The sequence below is a fragment of the Centroberyx affinis genome, unplaced genomic scaffold (assembly GCF_046629955.1).
Source record: "Centroberyx affinis isolate AG114_WGS23_722 - 3 ecotype Tasmania unplaced genomic scaffold, CSIRO-AGI_Caff_v1 ptg003487l_1, whole genome shotgun sequence".
NCBI lineage: Eukaryota > Metazoa > Chordata > Actinopteri > Beryciformes > Berycidae > Centroberyx > Centroberyx affinis.
The window spans coordinates 122,501-142,500 of NW_027281444.1; the positions used below are offsets into that span (position 1 = coordinate 122,501).

At 43.6% G+C, this 20,000-nt stretch overlaps 1 protein-coding gene across 1 annotated transcript; it reads right to left on the reverse strand.

Moving 5' to 3' along the window:
- Window positions 1–9,286: 9,286 nt before the first annotated feature.
- ptpn5 (protein tyrosine phosphatase non-receptor type 5) lies at window positions 9,287–16,662 on the reverse strand. The gene is made up of 12 exons (XM_071539682.1): window positions 16,399–16,662; window positions 15,481–15,603; window positions 15,146–15,241; window positions 14,336–14,592; window positions 13,922–14,114; window positions 13,327–13,411; window positions 12,815–12,894; window positions 12,540–12,677; window positions 12,111–12,221; window positions 10,967–11,127; window positions 10,321–10,434; window positions 9,287–9,380 (listed from the first exon to the last, which is right to left on the reverse strand). Exons 1-12 carry the CDS (start codon window positions 16,660–16,662, stop codon window positions 9,287–9,289), a joined length of 1,716 nt encoding a protein of 571 aa, XP_071395783.1.
- Window positions 16,663–20,000: the final 3,338 nt, after the last annotated feature.

Consider the following 20,000-nt stretch of genomic DNA (forward strand, 5'->3'; position numbering starts at 1 on the left):
TTGCTGCCTGGCAACCTGCCTGATGCAAGCACAGCATCGCAGGAACACGGAGGAAAATCTAGATAGATAGAGAGCTGTGGCAACTGCCTACTCTGTAATCATAGAGGAACTCCTGCTGTATCAGAAAGTATAGGCCTGGGTGTGCACAAACAGCACACAAAAACAATGCAAACAAATCAAAACACCATACAAATCTAGGTTATATCAAATACTAAGTCAATAAATGAAGGCAAAGTACACACAGTCTCACACACCAACTCTGTGCACACGTAATGCAGCTTACATTTGTCTGAGTAGGTTTAAAAAAAAAAAAAAAAACAGCACAGACAAATTAATCTATTGTAGCAATGAGTGAATGCAGCTTTCTGCAGTAATACTTTCAGCAAAGCACACTCTTGTGACCTGCAGGTAGACGGCACATAGGCATACTGACACAGTGACAGTCCCCCACTTTGTCCATGATGTACAACACAGCAGGCATAAGGTAAGTATTAAGTCTCACTGCAACACCAATGCCTCCCTAACACTAGCAGCCCCTGCTACATTCCTCCGGCCTGGATTTGGCCTCATAACCTGTTATACCATACCTTATGTGGTGTAGAGCCCTTTAGCCAAGCAGCACACAGCATCCAGGGGTGTGAATCTCTCTTTCTCTGCTGCTGAGCACAACATCTGACGCTGCATATGTCTAATGGCGACTGAGTCGACTCTCCCACCCTCCCACCCTGCCTGTCTCTCTCTTTTTCTCTCTGTATCCTTCCTCCCTCACTATCACTCTATTTCTTTCTCTTGTGCAGAGAACAGGGACGGGGAGGGGAGGAGTGTGCAGGTTTACATGTGTGGCGGTGAAGGGGAGAGACTGGTGCTCTGCAATCATCCTACGGTGCCTTCGCTCACAGTGTGTTTGTGCGGACAAGGAAGGAGGCAAAGAGAGGAGATGAGAGGAGAGAGTGAGGTAAAGAACGAGAGAGAGAAGGGAGAGAAAGCGGGATAGGGAGAGGGAGTAAAAAGGGGATGAGAGATGATGTAGAGAGGGAACCCATACCTCAGCATGCTTACTCAGCATAATAACCCCAACCCGTGCCCTATGCAAAACCCTCTTTCTTCCTCCATCTTGCATCCAGGAAGGAACAATAAGGAGGAAAACAAACAAGCCCCTCAGACTAAAATAGGCAGCAGCCAGGAGCTGACTGTGAGGCTCTCAGAACAGAGGAAAACAAGCAGAGAGAGGAGAGAGTGTGTACAGGTCTGGAGCAGATTCTGTGGTTGCCATAGAAACAGCCTGGTTGGGGTGATCAGGGGGCACGGGGATGGTGATGGGATGCTTCTGGTGGTGGTGCTGGATCTGGATACCAGAGGGGATACAGCTAAACACTTACTGCTGCAGTGCTATCTATCTACACCAGTAAACAGACTCTAGGGAAAAACAAGCATATTTAGAGTGAAGCGCTTGAGCTGTATGACTGTGTTCAAGATGTAACCTGTCCTCAACTAACCACCGACGAGATTCTGTGGATCAGTTAGCCTCACTTGACAGGGAAACAAGTTGGTGATCAAAGACATTTCAAGTTAATTTGCTCTCTTCCGTTTTGGTCTGCACCAGCCCAGTCTAGTCTTAGTATAACCGACGGCAACTTTGACATTACTTTAGTTTATACATCTGTACCTTTTATTCAAGAAAAAAAAACAGTTCATGGTTCATGTGGAAACAAGAACTGGTTGTGCACCCCTGAAATTTGAAACAGTTAAGTACAGTTGAATGAAGAAGAACTAGAACCACCGGATGATTCCGGGGTGTTTTTTTTGGTTGTTTTTTTCTTGTTGGGGGATTTTGGATAGCTGAATTTTCCTACAGTATCACCACAGTACTGGAGTTCCCAGGTGTGTGATCATCATAAGAATGCAAGGTACGCTGAGGGCAAAGCTGCATTCATACGGAGCTCATGCACCTTAAGCCACACAGAAAGCATGAACGGTGCACAACCTGGCCCTCCTCACATCTACCCTGCCCCTCCTGACCTCACGACACAAGAAGCTAGCCAAGTCAAGGCATGAAAACTTTGGAGGAGCCGGTGCGATAACTTGGGCATTTTCAATACATCGCTTTGCTTCTTCTTTCCCCTTCAGTTTACTATGACAAAGTGCTTTCGTGAGACGTTTGTACTACACTGACACTTGCTAAAACCAAAGTGTGGAGAGAAGTCGGGGCATGTGAGATGGCTCTAGGCAAGGCTGCATAGGCTATACTGTAGGTAATGTTACCGTGTTGAAATTTGACATTGGAATACCCTGTTTTCTAAGTAGGGAGGAAAAAAGGAAATCCCAGAGCCACATATCCATTCTCCGCAGGCTTGCCAAGCAGAATACATTCAAGCAAATCATCTACAGGCTCAACAGGCTTTACTGTTACTCTCTTTAAAAGCCGATAACAAAAGACTGATAAAAAAAAAAAAGCAGGCCTAAGTCTGTGTTCTTTGGAATAAGTCAATAAGGCAAAGTTGAGGAAGTAACATTATCTTTGTAGAATGGATAATCCACACAGAGATACCCATCCCTCAGCCCTTCATATAAAACCATGAGCTAAGCATGTGGGACCAGCTCAATAATGCCATATCACACAGCAGGGGGAAAGGCAAACACAATGAGAGCAACTGGAGGACAACCAAAGCTGAGGTAATACCATCCAGGTTATTCATTAACCCCTGCATAACGTCATCCATGGCCAGAGCCTGGAGAGGACTGATATAGGGCCGGCTCTCAGTTTCACACAGCGAGACACAACAAACAATTACTTCAGAGCATCTCAGGCTCTCTCCTCCGTTCCACTATCTCTCTCATTAACTAAAGGATAACACCTGTTTGTGTGTGTGTTTCTGTCACCATGTGTGCATGAATCCCTGTGCGTGTGTGTTGTCTATTAACACTTTAAAGACCAGTGCATGGCCCTCTACAGGTACTCAAGCCTGCAATCAACTCAACCAAACATGAGATGCAGGAGGATTATATGGGGGCAAATTATATTGGAGAAATTACGACCAGGTTAGTGGTCATGTTTGAGTAGTTGCTAAAACCCTCAAAATGGAAAACGGGAAGTAGATTACTAGACTGATTAGAATATTTCTAATCTATTTCTGGTTAGAAATAGAATGAAATAGCTGTTTTTTTCCCTAAACAAACCAACACACTTTCCCACAGAATCAGTTAGGAGGAAAGTCACTTTGACAATTTTGATCTCCTGCAGGTTTGGACTATAATGATCCTAATAATTGAGTAGCATATCCAAGTGTCAGCTAGTATCTCTCATGTATTATGCACACGCACCCATTGAGAAACACACACACACACACACACACACACACACAAACATATACAATCGCACAAACACATACAAAGATGCCAATACAATTTCATGTATACAGAGAGAGAAGGGGGGTGGGATGTGGATCTACATCTAGTGAAGCAACATGGTAACCGGTGAGCAGAGATCTCACTCTCCGTTCTGCAGGACTCCTCCTGACTGGCAGCTCTTGCTTTAGAGCATTAGCTACAGCCTTAAGAAGAAAATGTGTCATGTTATTACTATCTCGTTCCAATTTGCAAATCCCAACTCAGTGTTAGTTAGACCTGGACTCATTTGACCTACATCCACCTAGAATAAACATCTATTGATGGATGCCTATTTGGTTGATAGATATCTGAATAGTTGGATGTAGATAACAAAAAGGCCTGAAACAATATTGGTGTTAATATGCAGTGATGACAGGCTTGGGTGTGTAACTTTGGAAAAAAAATTAATGCAACACAAGATGCTGTTAATATGTTATTGTGCCATTTTGGAAAATCAATTCATGGTTGGCCTTGCTGATATTTTGGTGAGTCGTCACATGTAAATGAAATATATCATCATCATTTTCATCATCGTCATCATCATCATCGTCATCATCATCATCACTCACAGTGTGGTTGCTGCAAACTGAGCGGTAATACAACAAACTAGGCCTACCCCAGGCTCAGTCATAACAGTATCACGACACAGATACTGATGCAAATAAAACAAATATCGTGCACACATGACGAACATTAAAAGCTGTATGAAAATAAAATGTGGTAAATGCGGAAAAATCCATTCTGAAAGACTGCATAGCCACAGACATTTCTACCAATAAATGAGATGGGGCGCACAAAGAAATAGATGGGACATTATGGCCTGCCTGATAATAACAATGCCTCATGCCCCGCAGATATTAGAGATGGAGGGTGAGCGCCGTAGCGCACTATAATAAACCGACCTAGATTGGAAATAAGAATAGAGCATAATGCGGACAATGTTCACTGCTCTGACTTGCTGCACATTTAATGTCCCGTACACTACACATTTATTGAAATGTCCAATGCACGTTGTTTGAATGGGAAACCTTTCCTGGTTAGATTTACTGTCCTGTTGTTGTGACGCGTGGATATCTCCGCATGCGAAAATGAACCACTCCATTGATCGGACAGGCTATATGATGATTATACGCAGCAGCGCGCAAATGAAGCGGAAAAGAAACACACGAGATTTTACCTACCTTCAAAACGAGTCAGTAGCCTACTAAACGAGCAGACGAGGTGTGTTGTCAAAATAAAGGAATCGGTAACTCCAGGTTGGACGGGCTTAATTCCCAGCATTATAAGGCGGGCGCAGACAGAGGGGAGTGCGCACTGACAGACTAGCAGCGGGGGACGCGAGCACACAGACAGTCACCGCTGCTAACGTAAGCTAGCTGCGGGTAAAGGGAGCAACGCATTAGATATAGCTAGCTTTCTCCACAGAAGCAGCCGTGGTTTCTACTCTAATCGATACACAGACACACTCACCTCTGTCTCCACACGGCTCTGGTGCAGCCTTGTCATTCAGCTGGCCTCCATGTGTGAAGGGACAGTGGCGGCTTCCTTCATGGGGATGGTCAGTGTTTACTTGTCGGGTCAAGGGGACACTACAGCTGACAGAGGGTGACAGCGCCAGAAACAAACGAGGCATTAAAGTACGGGGATTCAAACGGTTTCTGCCGTTGAACGGGCCAGGGGTCGGGGTCGGGTCGGGAAGGGATAGATTAGCATTTGCTAGGCTAGGTATTTGTTAGCAGAACGGGGGTGGAGGGGGGGGAGGAATACAGAAGGTGCACTTTAGCACTTCCATGAACTAAGGATGAGGTCATGGTTCAGGAGGGAGAGGGAAAAAAAAATTCGGGCTGACGTCACCTTCAGCCAATCGGAGCCGGCGGCTCAGGAGTTGAATGACGTCAGCGTTCTGATCCGCGGATTAAAGGGACAGTCCGGCTTTTTTAAAGGAGACGCATACATGATCAGTGCAGTGCGCGGCGGGGCTGCGCCGGTCACACTCAGCTCCCTGATAAATGAACCAGTGATGGAGGGGTGAATGAAAAGGTGGGGTTAGCTGCCAGTCAGTGAACAAAAATGAACAAAAAGCGATTGCATTTCCAGAAAAAAAAATCCCTTTCCCACCCCCCGAAAAAACCCTATCCTTACATATCTTACATAGTTTGATTCTACTTACCACGATGTATACAATGAATTATTTATCTAATTAAGATTTATGTCATCGTAAAAAGCGTTGGGGAAAAAAAGGGTGATTTGTTGAACACTAACATGCAATATGTAGACTACAAGTTCAAAACGTAATTTCCCCCAGGGGAAATTTGGTTTGCACGCAGGATTTAAAAACCTTTTACGAAAAATAACAGTAGTGATTAAATAGTAAATTTTAGAAGCCAATTAAGACCAGACATATTCACTCTCCAGCCTCAAAGATCACCAGAATAAAACATAAGATCATACCAATTGATCATATTCACAAAAGACATCCACCGTATTATGATTGAAAAATATATGCATCATTTAGTTTAATTACTGCAATGCATAAAGCATAATAAGGCTGGTCAAAAATACCAAGAGATGCAAAATAATCAGTATTCTGACAAGGTATTTGTGAGTGATTGCATGTCTGAACATGCCTATGGATTTTCTAGCTGAGGCCCACATGCTGATATTTGATGATGGCTTAACATCAAAGCAGAAGAAGAAACTCTAAGGGAAAATGATAATTTAGGGAGAGTTTAGACTGGAGGATTTCGCACAAAGCCTGGAATACTTCAACATTTAAATCTCAAAATACAGAGAAATTGAACAAAAATAGAAAAAGAGCAGAAATAGAACACAAATCTACTCTAAGCTAAATATGGTCTTCATAAATTATCCTTGTCTGATAGCTCTATCACATTCTGAAATATAAATAAAATGGTAGGAATCATAATAAATGGGTGCTCAGTGGAATTATAAATGATGTCAGTATCATCAATTCTGTTTTGTCTGATTGAAAATCCTTTGTTCCCATCAATTAGGTCTGCCATCAAAATATGTCTGAGCTAGGCAGACGAATACAAGGTAAAGCAGCTGTAAACAAGCATTACATTGTAAATACTGACACCTAGTGGTATGAATAGGAAACTGCATTATGTAGTGCAAGATTCGATTTTTGCAGGTAGAAGCAACAATACCGGATCTCAGATCAACACCAAGCCAGCATGCATCTGTTGTTCTTCAGATCTCACACATATATACCAACCTTTTGCACACCCAACTGACCCCAAACCTATATATTTGTCATCTGTGTTCTCATTAGAGCCTGTACATTTGGGAAATAGGCTAAGAGCTGCATGTGGTTCATTGGACCATAGAGAGAAGATAGCAACACAGGTTCATGAAAATCTACTTTTATTTGGATGCAAAAACTCACAACTTAAAGCGATACTGTAGCAGAGGAGAGGAATACTGGTTGCTGGTTGGTTGTATGTCTGACTGTTTGGCTATTTTGTCATCCCCATTTTGATCATCAGAAGAGGACCAGGTCAGCACAGAAAACAAGCACTCAAAATAAAGCTTTTCAGTCAAGTACATTGGACATTATCAGAGGACAATGTCATTAGTCTGACAACAGATTTTACCTTATTCATTTTCATTTCCAGGTCCATTTTCCTCTAAAAGGTAATTGTGGCAGTTTAATTTGCTCGATATTTTGATGTTTATAAACTGGTCTAAACCCACACACTTAATCCCATCCTCTGATAATGTTCATTACAGTTGACCTGATGTATTCAGTCAAGATATAAGTTGTTTGAGTATGATTTTTGTTACATACAAAACCGTCTTCACTGTTTTAGCTGCCTTACACATAGCAATTATTTCTCATGTTGTCAACTGAGAGTGGCCTAGAGTCACAGATGGAATAGAGTGGGGACTGCGTAAAAACTCAGTCTGAGGTAAAATTCTCCAAGAAAACCATAAAAACATACACAGAAAGCAAAGCATATTAAAGCAAAGCCTAAAGGCATAAAGTAATAATACTGAAGACTGAACGTAATCTATTTTTTTTCTGTATCGTAAGGTAACTTAGGTAGTTGTCACATTTTGTTCTGTCAAATCTTGCAATATAAACCAATGGTTTGATCCACAGTATGAGCTACATTCCATCGTGGTGTAAACGGAAATATACACAAGGCATCTACTCGAAAGGATTGTATCAAAATGTTCTAAAAATATCTCTGGTTGGTTTCACAAAAGCAAACTGTATCAAAAGCATTGGCCGAGAGCAAGCAATATAATAGGCTAAACCCTTTACACAACGAAAAGCAGGACAACCAATCACGTCGCTTTGATTGTGGACCTATGGAGTCCCATACAGCACATGCAATCCATTAAACTCAACACAGTCAAAACACAATACAGAAAAAAGAACTTTTACAGCTGAACATCAGAGAGACAACCTTAGTTGGTCTATTGTGCTTCATACGGATTAGGCTTGGCCTATCTATACAACAATCATGGGCTTCTCACTTCACGGATGTGTTCAGGCTACTGTTGAAAGCAGAGGCGTCACAGAGCAAAGACCCTGAGAGGGACAGTGACGGTTATGGGACATTTACAAGAATCTTAAGTTTATCTAAGCTTAAGAGAGAGGAACTTTCATTACACGACTATCCTTCGTTAATACTTGCTGCACAGTGCCATTCTTCAGGCAGTCTGCTGCAGTAGTGCTCTCCTCTGCATTACTTCCCTTTGGAGTGTATTAGTTGCCAACTTTAAACTCATATGTAAGCCAGATTCTCCAGAGCTCTGCATTGATTTTTCTGATGGTCTGTTTCTATTCCTGGACTATGCCCCTTCAGTCTCGCTGGCTCTGTGACGCCTCTGAGTGTAAGTCTATGTGGCCTTAATGCAGGAGTTGTTTACTGTAAACATCAGCATGGGCCATGAGAACTGCACAGACAGCATGGTAAAACTGTAATACTGTAGACTGCACAGAATTCCTAATTAGTTAATTAATTAATAACCTAATCGTTATACATTCCTATGTTCCATAACATTGTACATGCCTTTAATGAACACTTAGCACCATGCAACCTGAAGATGAGGTGGCTCCTGAATGCATCAAAAGTTGAAAGAAACCTTCTGTAACCATTTTTTTTTTACATTAAAAGGGAGATAGTCTTTATGTCAATGAGAAAAAGCCAGTCATTGGTGGGTAATTTATATTTCAGGCAAACTTGTCCCTCAGTGTGGAATTTATGTTTGTTCATAGTGTTAAACGTTAGGCTGGTATTTGATCATTTCTGTAGATTTAGACATTTTAAATTAAGCTGGCACTTGAAAGGCCCTTATTATTCATACAAACTTTGGGGCAAAGAGCTTGCAATTCCTCCTCACAGAGAATCAAAACCACTGTAGGGAATCTGATTATGCTGCAGCTCCACTGTAACCTTTTGATAACTGTAAGTACAGTATGTTCCCATGTGGGCTATTTCAGACCAACCACTCGATGAGGCCTTACCGATTGAGACTCATGTACAGTAATGCGATAAAAACCTCAGCAGTGCATATGAAATGATGTCAGGAGGGGGGTGGGGGGCTTGATTGTTTCTGGGCCTGATTGACTCTCCAGGGTGGGGTGGATCAATGGCACTATACTGTCGGATCAAGATTTGGAGATTTTTGGGGGCTATCACAAATTCCACCTCCCTGTTCTGCTCAAAGACACACAGTAAGCACAGATTTCAAGTCAACCGTTTAGTCCCGTCTGAGTGAGCCTGTCTTGGGTGTGGAGATGAATGTGGGTTGAACTTGTTAAAGGGTGAGATTGAGATGATGCTAGGTACAGTGGTGCATACCACCGGCGGTGGTACAGTGTACAGTGGTGTGTCTCGGTCTGGGTCTGGCTGGAGCGCTCACTCTACTCCTCGGCAGTGTGAGACAGCTGCTTCTCATACAGGCTGAGGACATGGTGCACAAACTGGTACTGCTCACCCGTCTGGATCATCCCACCCCTGGGACACACACACAGAAAGACAAGCGTACAATATTTAGATGAGAAGTTTATTTGTGTATTCTTATAACGGTATACAGTATAGGTATGCATAGATAGATCTTTGGCACGCCATCCATCGACAGCCATGTGTGCTGTCAAAGTATCCTTGAACTAAACACTGAACCTCCTTTCTGCTCGCTCATTGTATGTCATGTTGGATAAGAGCATCTGTTAAATGCCTATGCTGAGCTAGCTGGCTAATTATTAAAGGAATAGTTCACCCCAAAATGAAAATTCAGTCATAGCTACTCAATCCATGTGAGTCGAGTTAGCCCTCATAGTTTCATCTCAGCCCTCTTCCAAAATATTGAAGTTAACAGATCTTTTTACAGCTCCAAAAAAGCATGAAATGTCAATCAACTTTCTCCAAACAGCTTGCACAGCGTAATCCAAGTTTATTTTAGTCAAACGATTGCACAGTGGGTCCAAAAGTCCAATATTTACCTCCTTATCTCCTGTGTTTTCCTCACTGACAATGCTCTGTTCACTCTGCCTGCTACTGTAGGTTTGTGTGTGTGACAAGTTTGTTTGGCTACAAAACACTTGAATTATGCAGCACAAGCTGTTTGCAGAATTTAGAATTTAGAATTTGAAATTTTATGTTTTTAGAGCTGTTAACTTCAACAGTTTGGGGGAAGGCTGAGATTTGCAGTGTGTTTGGTGATCCTACAAACTTTCATTTTCAAAGAATTTTCATTTTAGGGTGAACTATTCCTTTAAGTAGACTTGCGCTTTTTTAAGCCCACAGTCAGTTGGCCCTTTCTCTGGAATAGTCAATCCAAACTAAGTGCAGCAGGCTTTTTTCCTATGGCTGATAAAGACCGACTTACGCTGACACACCAAGGACTATAAATAGGGATGAGGGCTAAGAATAATCCTGAGCTGTTGTGTTTTCTCACCTGTCCAGACGGAGCTGGCAGGTGGTTCTCAGGATGTCGACCACACCCTCAGTCCTCAGCTGCTTACACAGGATGGAGGTGGCAATGAAACAGCCTGTTCGACCAATTCCAGCACTGCAGAAAAAGAAGGTGGAGGAAGAGGAGGATGAGGAGGAAGAGTCGGAAAGTAGGGGAGAGGGAGAAGGTGGAGTAGAGGTTATAAAATGAAGGGGTTGGGGGGTGGGATGGGTGAAGTGAAAGAGGAGGGCGGAGAAAGAGGAAATGCATTGATCGGTGTATTGATTAGCGTTGATCCCACTAATTTCATTAATGACAAATCCTCTCTGGGGAAATCACACAACGGCGGTTTGAAATTAGGCTAATAACCTGCTCAAGGAAACGGCGCCAAGTGGCTTTGTTGATTCCATTAGTTCTATAGTGAAAACAGCAGTGAAAGGGCTTCCCCCTACTACTACACTAGACAATTTATTTTGTGTATTTACCTTTTTACCACCATGGGTTTATTGTTAGCCCTTTCACTCTAGCCCTTCCAAGAACATTTTGAATATTGCATGTTAAACGTGAACTTATATTCCATATCTCCATACGACAATACTAATTTATCCTGTTGTAGGAGGCTATGTCTGCCCCCTCTTGTCAGTCCTACCTGCAGTGGACGATTACAGGGCCGCTGGTGGGTGGGGCTTCCTCTCTGGCCCTTTCCACTTCCTGTACCAGTTCCAGAAGGGGCGGAGCTTTATCTGGAGTCTTCTGATCAGGCCACGAGGTGTACCAGTACTGCCGCAGACTGCGCTCCTGTCCCCCACACTGGCACACACACACACACACACACACACACACACACACACATACAGTCACACAGAGAGGCGTACAGGTATGAAATATAGATGTGAACACATATATGTCAAGAGACAGACACATTGAGAGTTATTTTTGATCAGCCACTTGCTCTCCATGTATATCCAAATTGTTACCTTGGTGTTAGTTGCTACGACAACAATGAATGCAGAGCGAGACAGCAAAAAAGAGTGAAGGTTATGAAAAAGAGCTTATATCGCCTATACTGGACACAATCAAACCCATCAGCTGTCTGAATCCTCACAGCTTCTTTCTGCCAGTCTTATGAATAACTATTAATCCTGGAGAAAGACAATACAAACCAGAGGAGTTGAATAAACAACAAGCTTTTAACTCGGAGCACAGTTATATAATGATCCCTTGGTGCTTAGTAATCAGATGAGGGGTGCATTTACTGAATTATCGTGTTTGGTTTGCTAAGTGCCAATGCTACCATGACCCTAAATTAAATAGAAAGCACCCATCATGAGCAGATGAATGGAACTGAAAGTTGTGACTATGGCAGCATCAGAGCGCTAAGTAAACTGTGGCACAACACACACATCTGTGTTGAATCCATATGGATCCTCAGAAATGCTCAATCTGTTAAAAAACATTTAGCTATCCCAAACATTGCGATCTGATTTGGTCTCACACTACCAGATGTTTTTCTGTATTACATCTAATATTCTAATATTAATGTCACTTAAAATATTAATATTAACCTCATCTCAGAAATATTTTCAACAGACACTCAGACACTTCCCAATAGATATAGGTAAGAAACACTGTTATTATCCAGCACTGATGACAGAAAGACGCCACCATGTTTTCTCTTAAGAGCAACTGCTCCACTTTGTGTTAACTTATTGATTTGATTAAAATGGCTAAAGTAATATTGTGCCCTGTATTCACTCTTAATGTGTTACCTGTACATGCCTCTACAGTCTCACCTTCAGAGTGAACACCCTCAAACTGTAGTCATCCTCCTGGGTTACCGTGACGACAGTGATCTCGATGCCCTCATGGGTCACAGTGTCCTCGGGCCAGTACTCTGCACATTTCTACAAGACACAATGGACACACACGCACACGCACACTGGGTATTAGTATGTCCATCAATCCATCCATCCATCCATCCATCCATCCATCCATTCATCCATCCATCCATGGGACATATATCGCAATACACAAATGTGACAATACGTATCGTGTGGCAGAAAAATAATCCATCCATCCGACTGTCCATCCATCCATCATTCATCCATCCATCCATCCATTAATCCATCATCCATCAATCCATCCATCCATCCATCCATTTATCCATCATCATCCATCCATTCATTAACCCATCCACCCCTCCCTCCTCCTCCTCTCCTGACCTCGTTCTTCTCCTCCAGGTTGGTGATCATGACTATGATGGGAGTTTTCTCCTGCCACACCATCCTCCAGAAGTCACCCACTGTGTTGACGGTGGGACCCTGGGTGGCGATGTACGCGCGCTCCTCGCCCCCGTAGCCCTGCACACAAACACACACACACACACACACACACACACACACACACATACACACACACCCTGCCGTGTCACATACTGCACATCTCTAGAGGTAAGCATGATACATTTTTTCTCATGAATATACACAGTTTCACTTACTTTTAGGTAATTAGCATTGATGTAGGTGCTGAGGAAATCATCTTCATCTGGTGACTTCAAGATCACTCTGCTGTGTGTGTCTGGAGGCAGAAAGTGTGAGATTGCCATGAGAGGGAGAGACAGAAGGGTTGTAATTCAGAGAGATAACACCAGGGGAAGGTGGTAAGGATTCTCTCTGCATATATTACATCCCACAACTCAGATTTATTGCTTTTTATAAGGTTGTTTCGTGTCTTTTTGTGTGCTGTGTCTCAGTGTGAATATAGATATTTTGGCACCTATTTCAAACAGATATGAGCAAAACAGTTGATGAATCTTTGAAATTATAAAAGAAAGGCAGCATGAGAGGTACTTTTTACAAAGTGTTACAAAGCTCATGATGTTATGAGTTGAAAGAATATAGATCTAAAAACAATACCTTGTGCAGTTCTCAAGATATTTGATTTAATGGTAATTTCATTTCGTGATCTCTTTTCAGTGACTGTTATAATTCATGCTGCGACTCTACTCACTGGGTAGGATGGTCTTGTAGCGATTCTTCCTCACCAGACCTGGGTAGTTGTACTCCTTTGGGTCCACAAAGTTCATGGGAGTTTCCTGCCGATGGACAGAGAACAATAGATGCTGTAAATGCAACAACAATTATCCCATGCAGCAATGTAGAGGAAGTCCTATCCTTGCCTGCTCTAATGCAACAAAATTCCATGATATGCGAGACATACTGTGATTTATTACATTACCCATGGAATTCCATGCACTTTTAATAACTGTGTTTTTGTATTTACTGACTTGTATGTGATTGAGAGACTATAGACAACTTGTGTATGATCTTGAATGCACATCTTTCCGCCTGGCAGACACTGGAATCCTCTGCGGATTTCGGTATGCAAATATGCCTGTATCCATCCTTCCTTCGCCCACTGACAGACATGGAGTAGCTTACGGGTGTGTGCAGAGCTCCACTGGGTGTTTGTGTGTGTGTGGGTGTGTGCGTGTGTGTCTCTGCGTGTCTTTTCCGGTTGTGTTTTTTTTTCCGTCTGTTCGTCTCTGTGTCTATCTGTTCATCTGCGTGCGTGCGTGAGCGTAGGCTGCCACTGCTCCGCTCACGTAAAACTCGGCCTGCAGGCTCTGGTCATCCATGGCCCGGGTGTGCAGCAGGGCAGGGGTCAGCGTGTGTGTTCCCTCTCTGAGGTACTCCTGGGCCGACTGGTCTCTGGGCGACAGCTGGGCCCCGTAGCCGTAGGGCTCTGTACACCCTGGGGTGCACATGTCCAAGGTCAGGGACACGTTGGAGCCCCTCCTGCGTGATTCATATGGGATCAGACGAAGTTGTGTACCCATCATCCGTGTGCAAATATGGATAAAAATATATGAATACAGTATACGCTCACACACAGACACGGATGCCGGTATAAACACACAAAAACACACACAGACACATCCCCATTTTCTCTGTTTCACTGTTTCTCTTTCTTTCCTCCAAAAATACACCCCACCCGTCTGCTCCCCGCACTCTCTCACCTCTCCTGAAGCCCCACTGGTGTGACGGTGAGGGTGGCGGCGTCTCCCTCCGTCCTGGTGTCGGTGCCCAGGTCAAAGACGGGCGTCTGGGGCACGGGGTCCAGGTCCAGCAGGTCCTCCTGGGCGTCGGTCCACTCTGACAGGGTGAAGGAGGGCTGGCGGCTCACAGACTGACGCCTGTCCCCGATGTCCCTCGACACTGCCGCCGCCGACCACAAGCCACCGCCGTAACGCCACTTACAGGCCATGTGTATGACCTGGGAAGAGACAAGTGGGTCAGTGCATGAATGAATGAATAAGTGAAGGAGGGAAGGAAGGAAGGAAGGAATTCCATCCATCCAACCGTATATCCATTTATCAATCAATAAATAAATCAACCAACCAAACAGCCAAACAACCTGCCAACTGAACAGCCAATCAATCAATCAATCAATCAATCAATCAATCAACTGCTCCATCAAATCTTATTTACAAAGCACATTTCATAGACTGTAATTCAGTTAATTCAGTTAATGCAATTCAAGATTATTGTTCAAACTCGCTAGCTGTTCCTCTCACATTAAGTCACTTGGTTACTACTGCCATAATTTGAACTCATTTAACATTTTAAGCGCTTGACTATCACCTTCCTTCATGGCAAATTACAATAAGTGGGTCAGTTCAGCTCCTGCTCCTGTCACGTTAGTCTTTAAAGGAGGTAAGACTAGAGCAGAAACTTTATAATCTCACATTCATGCAGGAATAACTTTAAGTTTGAAATTCTGTTAACAAAAAGTTTTGGATGGGAAATGAGCCGTTCCTGTGTTTTACCATGATCACACAGATGGCCACGCCGATGCCTGCAGTGCCATGGACGATCCAGTTGTGCTGTTTGGTGTTCACCACCTCTCTCATCAACACCATGGACTGACCAATAGAGAGAGAGAGAGAGAGAGAGAGAGAGAGAGAGAGAGAAAGAGAGGGAGTCTGGGGGTCAGGGACAGATTAGTTCTGAGAGAAAACAGAATTATCAACACTGCATGTTGCACTCTTTCTTTCACGCATGACATCTTCATGGTCACTGTTACTGCTTTGTGGTCTCCATCCCAAAATACACCGAGGCCAGTGCTATAGAGGTCTAGGTCAGAGCCAGTAGTGACACTTACGTCCATTCCAAAGATTGGGTTGCAGGGTAAGACAAAGCCCAGGTAGAAGTCAATGACCTGCAGGGCTTTGTAGATGGAAGAGAGCGGCCCATTTCCTTCCAGCACAAAAAACACCCAATACCCCTGGGAGGAGAGAGAAGAGGAGGCACATTCTTACTGTGCGTACTCTACATTCATGCACTGGCAATCAGCCACATTCTTTACACAACAATTCAATACAAATATGTGGAAAGCTCTCTCTCTCTATTTCTCTCTATCTATCACACACACACACACAGTCTTTAATGGTCTAGCGCTCACAAGTGAAAAGAGAAAGGAGAGGAAAAGGTGGCCTGTCACGCAGATGTAAAAAAAAAAAACATGTAAATTGACCACATGCAGTTTGGCGTCATAATCACGCCCGCATTTACAAAGCTTTTTTTACATTATGGTAATGCTGCACCTGTTCTTTTTCTGTTGAATGAATCAAAGATGAAGTCACCAGAAAGAGAGGGACAGGGAAGGAATATTAAAGTGATGTTCATTCTCAACAAAAAAAAAAAAGTATTTTCTGGGGAGACAGAAAAAGTACACTGTCAACCGAGGCACTTTAGAGAATATGACACTGTAATGAGGTATATGACAAGAAAATCTTCCTAAGTAAAAATAAAGGACAAGTTGAGAGAGAATACTGTGTGCTCCAGCGTCATTTGCATTGCTAATGTGGCAATTACGCTATTGTGAATTTCTCAGTCCGATCTACATTACATGCTGAGCTGAAAACCACAGCTTGTGCAGGGAGATCATCTCAAATGTCTTACATCCATTTACTGAGGACATGAAAGGCATCCCAGCATCCTGACTACAAGCACGTAAAGACACAGCCCACTTTTTATGTCACTTTTTCGGTTCCGCCCAACATTTACTGACAGCACTTACCGTGACTTGGGAGAGGACGAAGAGCGCGGCCCAGCAGTGGATCTCAATCACCAGCGCGTACACTTTGTGCATCAAGAGTTCCTCCGTCTCGCCCTGCGGGTCCTGGCCCTCTCTGCGCTCGGGGGCCCCATCTGTCTTAGGGGCTCCGTCTCCTAGTTTGTCAGTCTTTGTGGGCTCATCCAGCCAGACGGGGTCCTCGTCGGGCCTCAGGAAGATGGAGTCCTCGGTGTGGGAACGGGTGGAGCTGCTCAGCCGACGGATCATGATCCCCCTGTTAAACGAGGGTCCCGCGCGTTAGAGTTAGTCGGCATAATCCCTCTGTGAATGCAAGGCTTTGACGCTTGGGTAATTCCCTTGTTTGACTTTTTCTTCTATACAGTGCATTTGCTTTGTCCATTATCTGAAACACTAATAAAATACTGCAAGAGGAAGTAATCTCCTTTAAAAAAATAAAAAATTGTATAAAATAGGTAAATAAGTGCGCTTTCATTGTTTCTTCAACTCCTATAAACAGAAGAAGAGACCAAGGTGGCCAGTATCGCTAGCAGAACTTGCTTTGGCTTATATCTGTTTTATGATGTATGGCACCTTTAATGAGCGTCTTCACCCACAGATTGACACATGAACTGTCATGAATTTGAAATTGTCAACTGTGCGAACAATAGTTAATATGCAAAATGACTCCAGTTATTCCGACTAGATCACAAAATAAAAGTTTTTCGATTCATGTGGCCATTAGAATGTCAACGTCCACCATCCTCTTCATCGTAAATGATCTTTGTCTTGTTGTTTTATATACATACAGGTGCACAGCCTATATTATATTAATGCACATTGATTGTCCATCTATACATACATAAGTGCCTCAGCAAAACTAGATATTGATTCTTCTTTCCAGTTCAATGACGTGCGTTAGCTGTGTTTGACAGGTTTGTGAGTGCGTGTATGTGTGTGTGTGCGTGTGTGAGTGTGTTTTTAAATGAGTGTGTGTTATGACAGAGAAGGTTGGGTTTATTCCACAGGCCTATTCAGATGTATAGCTAAGCGGCTTGGAGTGGCTCTCATCTCCGGATCCTCTTGTCTCTCTGAGATTGGACTCTATTGTGTGAGTGTGTGAGTGTATGTGTGTGTGAGTGTGTGAGTGTATTTGTGTGTGTGTGTGTGTGTGTGTTTGAGAGAGAGAGAGTGAGAGAGAGAGGCTCTATTGTAGAGGGATGAGTCAGGGGTAGCATGTTTACAGCCCTGTCCGTCGCCTTGGCAACAGAGTGGCTCTCATCCCTCTCATCCGTCCTGAGCATAATCATCTACCGACAACATGCACACACATATGCGCGCACACACACACACACACACACACACACACACACACACACACACACACACACACACACACACAGCTTCTCTGTATCAGTCAGCAGTGTATTCAAAGCCTTTTCCGCCCTGCTCTTTTGTCCTTCAACCATTAATAAAGGTGTTGCATACATTTGGCTGATTACTGGCACGTGGTTTGTCCGGATGTGTGAATGTGTGGGCCTTGTAAGTGGTAAGTAGTGGTGTACAACTGTTTGCGCACATATCACTTTTGTCTGAATGTGTTGCTTATGTCCAAAATTGTAATGAGTGAGTTTAGAGCAAGTTTTCATCAGTGAGTAACCGACTAACAATGCACGCGTAAATGATATCACAGTTGGCTTATTAGTATCAGTCAGGTAACCACATTATCCATCCAGTCACATGACTCACCTATGATAGATCGCAGGGAACTGGGAGGGAGTCAGATCACATGATCAAGTTAAATCCTGTATCCCGTGGCAACCACCAGTTGTCGGCCATTGTGCGGCAGAGTCAGTTCTGAGTGACAGAAGACATTGTGTGTCATTATGTCTTCAAAATTCAAACTAAAGGAAAGAGAAAGGAACGTGAACACAGCAGTAATAGTTACAGGTCATTCTGATACAATCCTAATCGTGTCCCAAACTGTTGAATATACAGCGTGACTCAAACTCAACTGGTCATGCTGTGAAAGGGATTAGTAATCCAGTTTCATCTAAAGATGGATCAGAGTAGCACCCTTGTCAGCTCCCAGCTGCGCTTTCATGAGCGGAGGATGGTGATGTAAGGTGACACAGTAAACTGTCAACATTTCTTCCCCCTTCTCGTTCTCTCTCTCTTTCTCTCTCTCTCAGAGGCACAGGCGATTAGAGGCAGACTGATACTAACCAGACTTCTAGAAATACATTCAGATTGCCTCAGTCCAATCAGTATGCATGCAGTCAAGTCTCCTCTGCTCTCTCCTCGTCTCTCATCTCCCTTCCCTTCCTCGCCTCTCCTTCTGTGCCACTGGACCCTGTTGAACGAATGGGGCGAGCTCAGCGGAATATGAGACCACACCAGTAGCAAAGAGCTATGTCTGTTTGTGTGTGTGTCTTGTGTGTGTGTGTGTGTATGTGTGTGTGTGTGTGTGTGTATGAGCGCAGGTGTCGAACAGGGGGGAGCTGCTTTGAGTCCTTTTCTATCTCTCTTTGCTCGCTGCGAAGGTGGTTTTGAAGTGATGACGCCAGTCAGCCTGGCCAGTAGCCATGGCAACGCGCATACATACATTGTACACACACACACACACACACATACACACACTCACACTCTCTCTCTCTCTCTCTCACTCTCTCTCTCTCTCTGTCTCACACACACACACACACACAAACACACACACACACATACACAAACACACACACACACGCACAGATTGTCTTGTAGAGCAGAAGCTGTGTGTGAAGTTCACTGTGCTTCCTTTCTCAAACAATAGATGGACAGGTGGATGAGTGGATGGATGGATGAATGGGAGAAAAGCAGCTCTATTTTGTGTGAAGGTTGTCTGAAGCAATGACGCAGTGAGGTTGGCGTTTTGGTAACTGTGGCAACGAACATACTGTAGAGCGCACGCACACACACACACACACACACACACACAACATGAAAAATGAGAAATACAAACACACATCTGTATTGGGAGAGCACTGACAATATTCACGTTTGTCCAAAGATTCAGCCTCTCTTTGCTGACTGTTAGAGGTAAATACCTTTGTTTTTCGGTCACTTGATTCAGCCACACAAACACCAGTGAGTGTTAGCTTGTTGAATTGTGTCTGGTACAGTTGATACCCACATGTCAAAAAGACATAACAAAAGATAATTACTGCTACTAACAAAGTTGAAAAGTAGAGGAAGTCTTTCCCTGCAGAGAGTGGACAGCACTCATTTCCCTATGATTGACAATGACTGACAAGGATGTCTGTCAGCATTATATTTGATGCAGTTTCAAGCTGAGGACTGTAGTCGAGGAAGGGAGTGCAACTGTGACGTACATAAAATGGCATTTAATGACAATGAGCCACAATCAGCCAAAATAGTACCATTAACACATAGTCATCTGTGAGGAATGGAAAACCAGGCCAAGTGGATTCATGACAAAGTGAAACCTCACAGCTGATTCAGCTTCATTCCTCATTGAAGGTCTACTGTCTTTGGATCCTTAAAAAAAACACCTCCCCCTCAGTCTTCAAATAGAGTGTGCGTAGTGTTTCCATTGATCTGCCGTCACGCAA

Bases quoted from the DNA above. Each gene is read 5' to 3' on its own strand.
- ptpn5 (XM_071539682.1), bottom strand. From the start codon at position 16,662: ATGATCCGTCGGCTGAGCAGCTCCACCCGTTCCCACACCGAGGACTCC. The intron at 15,604-16,398 runs GTAAGTGCTGTC...CTCTCCTCCCAG, and splicing joins TCGTCCTCTCCCAAGTCACG to GGGTATTGGGTGTTTTTTGT. The intron at 9,381-10,320 runs GTGAGAAAACAC...TGTGTGTCCCAG, and splicing joins TGCCAGCTCCGTCTGGACAG to GGGTGGGATGATCCAGACGG.